This window comes from Saccostrea cucullata, unplaced genomic scaffold (genome assembly GCF_032062105.1).
Source record: "Saccostrea cucullata isolate Sc308-1 unplaced genomic scaffold, CSIRO_AGI_Scuc_v1 ctg9161, whole genome shotgun sequence".
NCBI classification, from domain to species: domain Eukaryota; kingdom Metazoa; phylum Mollusca; class Bivalvia; order Ostreida; family Ostreidae; genus Saccostrea; species Saccostrea cuccullata.
This window is the reverse complement of record NW_026925631.1, coordinates 16,475-26,702: the sequence shown is the minus strand read 5'-3', so window position 1 is coordinate 26,702 and position 10,228 is coordinate 16,475. Positions and strand designations below refer to the sequence as shown.

The 10,228-nt window shown below is 33.1% G+C and overlaps 1 protein-coding gene across 1 annotated transcript; it reads right to left on the bottom strand.

Annotated features, from left to right (window-relative positions):
* Nucleotides 1-409: 409 nt before the first annotated feature.
* On the bottom strand, nucleotides 410-9,408 carry LOC134269392 (aggrecan core protein-like). Its single transcript, XM_062751584.1, has 6 exons — nucleotides 9,100-9,408; nucleotides 8,856-8,946; nucleotides 6,242-6,421; nucleotides 4,578-4,663; nucleotides 3,227-3,317; nucleotides 410-747 (listed from the first exon to the last, which is right to left on the bottom strand). Exons 1-6 carry the CDS (start codon nucleotides 9,406-9,408, stop codon nucleotides 512-514), a joined length of 993 nt encoding a protein of 330 aa, XP_062607568.1. The 3' UTR covers nucleotides 410-511.
* Nucleotides 9,409-10,228: the final 820 nt, after the last annotated feature.

The window sequence follows — 10,228 nt, the reverse complement described above, 5'->3', positions numbered from 1 at the left end:
TAGAACATAGAAGCACGTTTAATTTAGCACAATTAAAAAGAAATACATATATACCTACATACAAAAGAAAAGTTAACGTATTTAAATTTAACAGAGACAGAAGGACAAAAAAAATTGATAAAACACAAGAATGTAAATAAAACACTGATAAGATTGTCTCTGGTAAATGCCAAAGTCATCTTAGTAATCTTATAAAATATTCCAGCAAGACTAATGCAGACAAGGTATAAATTAAGCAATGGAAAAATCCTTCAGAGCAGATATCTAAAGAAAAAAGTTTTAAATGTTTTTTCTGACAAAATATTTTTGGGGGAAATGGGGCCTAAATGATCACTTTTCACGTTTTATTTTTACAAAATATCGATTAAAAAAACTTCATTTATACAACTTAAGTAAGATTATTCCCACATATCATACAAATGAATAAATATTAACCAAGTATTTTTTTCTGATCACAAAGTCAACTTGATCAGTAAAGTGTGCTTTTAGGCTACATGTACTTTGAATGTTGTCAAGGAAAACCCTCTCTTTCACATATGAATGCATTCTCGTGCTCACACGGTCTATCGTTAAACTGCCCATTATAAAACATGTCTACACAATCTTTCCCATCTTTTCCATCGGGATTTCCAGGTGACCAGTTTAACATTCCAGTTCGAGTGTTCGAATGTTCCCAGACAAAGGTGCCTTCCTCCTCCCTATCATTTGCTCCGGTCCACGTGGCACAGGAATACTCATTACTGCAGACTTTTAAAGTAATTAAAAAAACGCCTGTTTTAAATTAAAGTTAAAGAAACTTATATACAACAAAAAACCTAATTTCTTTTAGACAAAAAATATGTTCTAATAAGAGGCCCGTGGGCCACATCGCTCACCTGAGCACTGTGGCTAGGAAAAAAAAATCATAAATCAATCCAGTATTGAAAAGCTTTAACGCATTAATGGTCCCAGCCTACCCCTAAAAAAGGGGGAGTATAATTTGAATTAACTTGAAATTACACTAATGAAGAATTCTTACATATTTCTTAGTCTCACTGTGGTTGTTTTCCATATAAGTTTGAAAATTTCATTTTGGCCTCACCCTACCTCCAGGGGTCATGATTTGAACAAACTTGAAATTACAGTACCTGAGGATGTTTCATAACAAATATAAACAATTGTAGTTTTGTTGTTCTTAAGGATATACGATCCTCAGCCAGGAAGGATAACTCTTTAATTTATAATTTAACTCAAAAAGTCTTAAAATAAAGCTTGAAATTGAAATTTTTTCATGCAACAATTTTCATTTTATGCCTATACGTATGATTCAATGTTCTTTAAAGTTTTAACAAACGGTATTAAAAAAGTTGACATTTGTACCTCATAAAATTAAATAAAACTTGCACATTTTAAAAAATCAAATTTCTTTTAAGTTAGCCTTAGTTACCAATGTTTATAAGCATGATTTGAAATTATAAGTGATTTACGGTGTTTTCTTTGAAAGGAAACAGTTCATACACTATGCATTATGAAACTACGGAAGTAAGTAGGAGAAAGTAAAATACCAAATAAGTGTAAAATTTATGCAATTTTCTTTAAAAGCCCGGATACCTATGATTTTTATTCCTAAAATGTTTTTCTTGATCAATTATCAATTAAATAATATGCAGTAGGTAGTTCAAATCGCAAATTTCTGAAAAATTGTTTGAGATTTACGAATTTTCCCTATATAATATGATTAAATTTAAAGATAAAGTTTAAAGAAACACCTTGGGTAAATACATTTTAATATGAGAATTTAGAGACATCTTTGTGAGCATTTTCAATTGCTCAATGCCTGATTTTCAGAACCTGAGGATCGGATAACCTTAAGAAGAAGATTTTTGAAGAATTTTCCTTTATATTCTTTTGTTTAATTTTGATCGTCCATTGTGATCCCACCCTACCCCTGGGGGTCATGATTTGTCTCTAACAACCAAGCTCTATGATAAATGTGATGACTTTAACTTTTGTATCGTCAACTTCCCTTACTAATGCAGCAATATACCTTCATCAGCTGCATACTGACTTTATAACCCTCAGTTGATTCGATATGATGGAGTATGAACAATTTCTAAAACGAGGTAAATTATTGATAAACATGAAACAAGTTGATGAAACAAGAATATCAGCAGCCTCATTTAAAGATCATTTCGCAAACTCTATGGTCGATACAATAACCTTGTCAGCAAATACAATTTACAATTGAGTCAAATACTGACTGATGTTTTTTCATGGTTATTGTTGGTCCATTATTTATACACTGAGTTGAGGACGTATTTCTCCGCTGTGTCCCAATCGTGGCAGGGGGCGCACAGCGGTGTGGCCGGTCGGTAGTGAATGCTCTCTACTCTGCTCACCTGATCCCACCTTAAATGTTTTTGGGTACCGTGTTTGCTCTTCTGCTATTTTTGTATTGTTTTTATGAACTTTGGTATTGAATACTGTTCGTTATCTCCATATCCTTAATTGTACAAAGTTAAATCTATAATACCTGAGGATGCTCCAATATAAATATAATCAATCATGGCTTTGTTGCTCTTGAGAAGAAAAAATTTGAAGATGGTTTCTATATATTCCCTTTGTTTAATTTTGATCGTCTATTGTTGCCCCATCCTACCTCAGGGGGTAATATTTGAACAAACTTGAATCTGCACTACCTGAGGATGCTTCCATATCAATATGACTAATCATGGCTTTGCTGTTCTTGAGAATAAGATTTTTAAAGATTTTCCCTATGTATTCCTATTTAAAACTATATAATCATCTGTGGCTCCACCCTACTCCTGGGGGTCATGATTTGAACAAACTTAAATCTACACTACCAAAGGATGTTTGCACATTAGTTTCCTCTTTCTAGACCAAGTGGTTCTTGAGAGGAAGATTTTTAAAATGACACAAAAATTTCACTATTTCTTAATTATCTCCCCTTGAAAAAAGGCGATGCCCTCCATTTGAGTTTACCTGAATCCTGTTTACCCAAGAAGGCTTTGTGGCAAGTTTGGTGGAAATTGGCCCAGTGGTTCTAAAGAAGAAGTCGAAAATGTTAAAAGACAGAAAGCTAAATGGACAGACGGACACTGGGCAAAATGTGATCATAAAAGCTCACTTGAGCTTTCAGCACAGGTGAGCTAAAAACTCTAACTTTGAAATGATTTGAAAAGAAATATGTAATATGTAAGTTATGAAATATTTTCAATAAACCTACACAAGCCCTTTAGTACATTCTCGGTGATCCATCTATTTTCCTCATCATCGTTAACTTCTACAAGGTAAGAATCACAGATCCTGCAGGACCTCTAAAAAAACAATAGATATTTTAAAATTTGTATGCAAATTTCATTGGGAAATGTTTTATTAGCAATAAAGCCATTTAAAATAGCTATCGTTTTTAAATTCAAAGGAATTCATATTTAGCTTTCCAAAACAAAATTTAACAATTGCTTTCCTTTGGGAAGTCTAAAATTAATTCAATGCTAAATCATGATATTACAATCCAATACTGGATAAAAGAAAATTAAGATATCAAAATTTTTCAGTTTAACGAAAATGGTGAAGATAATGATTAATCGAATATATATATATATATATATATATATATATATATATATATATATATATATATATATATATATATATATATATATATATATATATGTATATATTTATGAGAAGGGACCGAGGAGGAGTAATGAAATAATGGAGATAACGAACAGTATTCAAGCTCAAAATCTGTCAATACTATACAAATCGGGAGCAAAGGAACTACGGACCTCCAAAAGCATCAAATGCAGACCCAGGTGACATAAAGGAAGGATATCGGGCATCCCCGGTCGACCAATCACACCAAAGAAAAACCGAGAAAATCGTAGAAAGTTCCGTAAATAATGACCTAACACTTAGCATGAAAAAAAAACATAGGCGCTTGGGTCAAGGATACTGTATATTCTGATTTACACCAAATTTTCATATAAATATTTTTTTTTTACCTCACACCAAAAGTAGGTGTTGATATTCAATATTGATACAAGTTATTCTGTACGTTTTTATACTTGCACAATTCCCACTGCATTCATCTAGAATTTCAAGCAAAGAAAACAGTATGCTTACTGTGCTTTTATAGTTCCATTATACAGTAAAATAGTCCATCTCTTCTCCGCAACTCCTCTCATACCACTGAATGAAATTTGTTGAAACTTTCACAGAATCTTAAAGGCATATTGCCGATGTGCATCTTCTATGTTTCTTTTTGATCCGAAACATATTTTGGGTTTCCCACAACAAAAGCATGGACACTGCAATTATTTTCATATGGGAGGCTTAGGGTATCATTTAGTGAGCTCATTGCTCACAGTACCTCTAGTTGTTTTAGTGGAGACAGCGATTTATCTTTTCCCTTTAGGGTTTTGTAAATAATGTACACATGTGTTATCACTTTCAAACAACCTTCCATTTAAAATATAGTTTATTCATTATGAAATATGATTAAACAGTATGCATGTCCTCTTACTTTGCAGTTTCCTGAGATAAAGGCGCAGTAATTTGAACAAAAAGCTTACCATCGCCGCTTCCTGAGTTAAAGGTGTACCAATTCGTCGGTAGCAAGTCCCTTTGTCGTTGTTACAAATCCATCCTGTAACACACTCTGCGGAGAAAAGAATATTTTGATGTTTAAAAAACTTTCAAAACTGACAAATAAGCACATCGGAATATTTTCCAAGCAAACAGTTCTTAGCATTTTTTGTGGATTTACCTAAAGTTTCATGAAAATATTTTAATGCCTTTTCATAAATACAACGAGTTTTGAAACACTTTCTCAGAGGTCCATGCTTGCTCTGTTCATAATTTGTATAGTTTAAATGTACTTAAAGTACATACCGATATCTTACATACAGTGTATTAAGACTATATATAAATCAATAACGACAGAATATTCGCATAGAATACACGCATACATTTTATAGAATACTCTGCCGAAATAGTGCAAGGTTGTCTTTTCCAGAGAAAATGTGATGCCCCAACAGAGGGATGGAACGTGTCATCCCGAGAACGTCTGAGTTGAACGTGATAACCATGACGGAAGAAAACGTCATAACTTTAAAGAATTTATTTTCATGTTTATAAACGTAGTTTTTTATTGATGAAAAATTTCACGGGTACATGTAAACATGATAAATTTCATCTTTAGAAACGTTCAATTTAACATAATTTAAGGAGGCTAGGGGATAACAAATTATTTTCTAATAACCATAAGATATAACTTAAATCTTGGGATATGATATCTTCAGCTGTCTACTATCATTTGGCAATGAAAAATTTCATAAAATCTAGTTTTAAAATTTGATCATTTTGTTATATCTTTATATGGAGTTCTTTTTCTAAAGAAGATCTAGAGGTCCCGTGTCGCAGTAGGTGCTGGCACGAAAAAGATCCCTCCCTGCTCAGTGACTCTGAGTGCCGAACATATGACAAAATTTGCAGCTCTCCACCTCCAAGTGTTGGCGTATCCATATGGGAGAAAAATTCTCGAAAGGGACGATAAACAATATACAATAAATCAATCAATCTAAAGGAGATAAAATTAAAAAGTCTAAAAATGGCCTCAACCACCCAGCCCCTTTAACACAATTTTGCAAGTTTAACATTCAATTAAATACAAAATCTATCATAATCATATCTACAATATACTATTGAAACGTATTTATCATACCATTTCCACAAAACAATAAATACACTAGAGGTACTTTGAGCAACGAGCTAGCGCATTAAATGATACCCCCGCCTTCCATATGATTATAATGGCAAAGTCCCTGTTTAGCTCTTGGAGACCCGAAATAAGTGTCAGATCAAAAAGTAAAATATAAGGTGGACAATGGCATTATGTAATAGACAATCTTTGAAAGGATGATTAAATTTTATGGAGTGGTATAGGAGGAATTGTGGGTAAGAGATGGGTACCCTTTAATGTTATAGAAAAAAGGGCAGTGTTAATCTTTTGCTCTGGAAAACCCAAAATAAGTGTCAGGATAATAGGAGATGCACAATGACACTATATATAACAAAGATTTTGTTTAATCTTAATTCAGAGGTATGAGAGGAGTTGCGGATAAGAGATAGGTACCCTAAAGCCTAACAGATGGACGGACGGACGGACATTCCTATTACTATATACCCTCCCCATTTTCAAGCCGGGGATTATGTAATAAGTTGTATAAATTATTACCATGACACGTGATATTGACGTCACTCCAGGTTCCATTCCTCAGGCACTCCACGGTCTCGTCCCCAGACGGATTATATCCGTCTACACAGGATAAGCTGTGCTTGCTCCCCAGATTTAGAGCTTTTTCAGAACTAAAATTCTGAACATTTTGTGGAAGCTGTAAGTCTACTGGATGACAATCTTCATTAAAAAAAAAAACCCCACAAACTACCTTCATAAGTGTAATACAAACTTCACTTATAGTACTAGGTACAATATTTTTATATAAATAATGTTAATGGTAAATCAATAAAAATGGACTTTAATTTACCAACATATTTAAACTTTGTTAGTACATATTGTTGTAGATTGACATTAATGTGTTAAAAATAAACTTAATACATTTTTAGTACATAATAAAGCCGGATATCTTAATTAAACTAATCACAGAAAAATAAGTAAGAGGTTTGATTAAAAGCTTTGAATATATATTTTACAGTACGGAAGCCCGATGAGGCCAGTTTAAAGAAACAAATATTTTTATTGTGTTTAAATGCAAAAATATTGCGTTTAATAGCAAATTCTTTCGCGTTTAATAGCAATCTTTTGCGATTAAACGCAAAGTACTGAGTACTTTGTGTTCAAACGATGAAACGCAATAAAAAAAATTTTTCTCTGAACTGACATGAACGGGCTTCCGTATTACAAATATACGAAGGAAAAATTTTCTTTTCCCACATCTTTCACCTAATTGTTTCACCCAATAGCCCATAGGAAGCCACATTCTAGTGTGTGGTGGGGTTGTTTCCCTTTCTAAGGAAGAAATTCTTCAAAATCATATGTCAGTTTTAAATATTTTTAATATTCCATAGAAACCAAAATGAGTTTGAACTCCCCATTATATATTGGATTCCAAAATCCATACAAAGAAAGATACATTGCGGGTTCCAGTAAATATTCAACCAAGCCTCTTTCGTTACTCCTCACTAGGATATTGACAGTAGTGAAGGAAAAACTTCAAGAGTAGTTAGAGTACTGTGCAACGATATATTCAAGAAGTGCATGGTGTGAATCAGATGTGGATACTCAAAAATTCCAAAGAATTGTTGGATAATTTGAAATCACAAGATTTTACCAAAATCAACAGCTTAAAAACTTACGACTTTTCAACTTTATGCACAACCATTCCCCGCGATAAATTAAAGTCCAGGCTTTTTGATATCATTGACAGCTGCTTTTTCAATAAAAATGAAACTCGTAAATTTACTTACCTGGTCATTTGCAAAATTATTTTGTTGAAACACATTCTGATTGCACACACAAGTACTCTGAAGTTGACATCAAAGAGATGCTTGAGTTTCTGATTGACAACATCTATGTTGTTTTGGGAGACCAGGTATTCCAACAATCAATTGGAATTCCCATGGGTACCAATTGTGCTCCGTTATTAGCACACCATTTTTTTATATTCATATGAAGCAGAATTTGTGCAAAATCTTATGCGTGAAAAGAAGAAAACACTTGCTGTGGCCTTCAACTCAACATTTAGATATATCGACGACGTATTCTTAATTAACATGAGAATGGTAATTTCCATTCCTACGTCGATACGATATATCCTGGTGAGCTTGAGATAAAAGATACCATAGAGTCTGACACATCTGTTTCATACTTGGATATTTTACTTGAAAAAGACATAAATGGTAATGTAACAACCAAGCTATATGATAAACGTGATGAATTTTCTATCGTCAACTTCCCTTACTTATGCAGCAATATACCTTCATCACCTGCATACGGAGTATACATATATCTCAGTTGATTCGATACGCAAGAGCATGCTCTACGTATGAACAATTACTAAAACGAGGTAAATTGTTGACAAGCAAGTTGATGAAACAAGAATATCAGCAGTCTCGTTTAAAGTCATCATTTCGTAAGTTCTATGGTCGATACAATGACCTTGTCAGCAAATACAATTTATCATTGAGTCAAATACTGACTGACATTTTTCATACTAATTGTTAGTCCATTATTTATACACTGAATTGACGACGGATTTTTCCGTTATTTTCCGATCATGACAAGGAGCACACGGCGGGTGTGATCGGTCAGCAGGGGATGCTCACTCCCCCATGGCACGTGATCTCACCTTTGATGTTTCGGTGGTCCGTGTTTGCTCTGCTCCTATTTTGTATTGTTTGTGGACTTTGAGATTGAATACTGTTCGTTATCTACATATCCTTCTTCTTAATTACAAACATTTTCAGTTCAGTGGAGGAGGGGAATCCAGGCCAAAATTCCATCTCATTGTAACAAGCTTAAAATAGTTTTTAAAAATATAGTTTTGTGTAGAATAGAAGAAAAGGCCAAACGCTGTTTGAAATTTAATTCTTTTTTTTTTTCTTTAAAGTTAAACTAAGTTCAATTGACGCTTTATGATGCCAGTTGTAATCGTGTTTTTTAATCATTTGAAACTCTTTTTTATTTGCCCCCCTCCCCCCTTATCTACATCTCATTCTCAATCTTGTAAAAGAAAATTAAAACAAAAATTAAAAGCATGACTTAATTATATCATCCAACACATAAAGTATTAAATTTATCATAAAACACCCAGATTTTCACAACTACTTACGTGCTAGCTTGCATTCAGTGGAGACGTAAGAATTTTTGATACACTTTTGGTTAAAAGCGCATCTTATGTTCTTACATGCCTCTGATATTTCCTAAAATATAAATAAGGGGAAAAAAAGAAAAATAAAGAAATTCTTCGGAAAGAAATTTATTTAATCACTAAGTCTTTACTTCTCTTCTGGTAATCTATACACATTAGAATATTAAATCAATTTAAAAAAAAAAAAACAAATTTAACATATTACCATAGGCCAAGATTCTCGACGGCTAAAGATCCACCCTTCTTCATCTGACAACTTTGCATTGGAGCCTTCGCCGCTCTCGTAGTTCAGTTCACAGAATTTCTCGGCCCGCCTGTAGTTAAATGACAGACATTCGGAGCGGATCAAACATTCCTCGGCGCAGTCCAGGGGACTGATCTGGGCTATAATGGTCAGTAGCCTGCCCAGAAGCCTCTTACCCCATTGTAAATTATCATAGCCAGTTTTCAAGGACCCGTCTGTTAAAACAAGGCTAAAGAAAATCGCATTTAGGAAGAACCTACTATGCAACATCCTTGCATCTTTAAAATGTCAAGAGTTTTACTATTTTTTATTTACGCGTTAAGTTTGATACTAAAGATTTTACGCAAATGAGCAGGTTAGAGGCATATTGATCTATCTCTTTTTATTCATAAATATTTTATTGCTATCTCTTTGATTCTAGATAATCCTTATGTTGTCTACAAAATATTGCCACATTAAGAATTCTACATTTTTTATTAAAGAGATTTCTGTTTGAGGAATCCATTGAGTGGGAATATTACTTAAGAAATATAAAAGATATACATGCATGTACTGAATTTGTGAAGTTGACTTTGGCAATTAATTATTAAATAGTCTACATACAGGCTAACCTTTTATCTTTTCAACTGTAAGGGTAGGTATTTCGATATTAAGGGAAAACAATTCTTGTCATGCATGGCATTTTATAATAGAAAAGTAATCAAATATTTCATTTTCACGGAGAAAATGTTTGAAAAACTCATAATGACAAAGAAAAGAAAGCCTCATCTCATGTAAAATGTATGACACAATATATTCAGAACAAAGGATCGCTACCAAAAAGGGTAGCACGTATTCTTCTTAATTTATGAATAAAACATTTATCTGTGATTGACACAGCATTTGTTCATGTTTTATTCATGCAAGCAATATCACAGCATGATCTGCTTCAGTCTGGCAGAAATTTGATATTTTATTGATAAAACCCTTTTGTTTTGGAAATTCTGTTTTGTTTAGTGTAAGTTTATAGAGTTGAATAATGGGTTTATGTATTTTCATTCCGTTTCTTATGATTAATGTATTCGTACATAACTCAGTGAGTAATAAAATA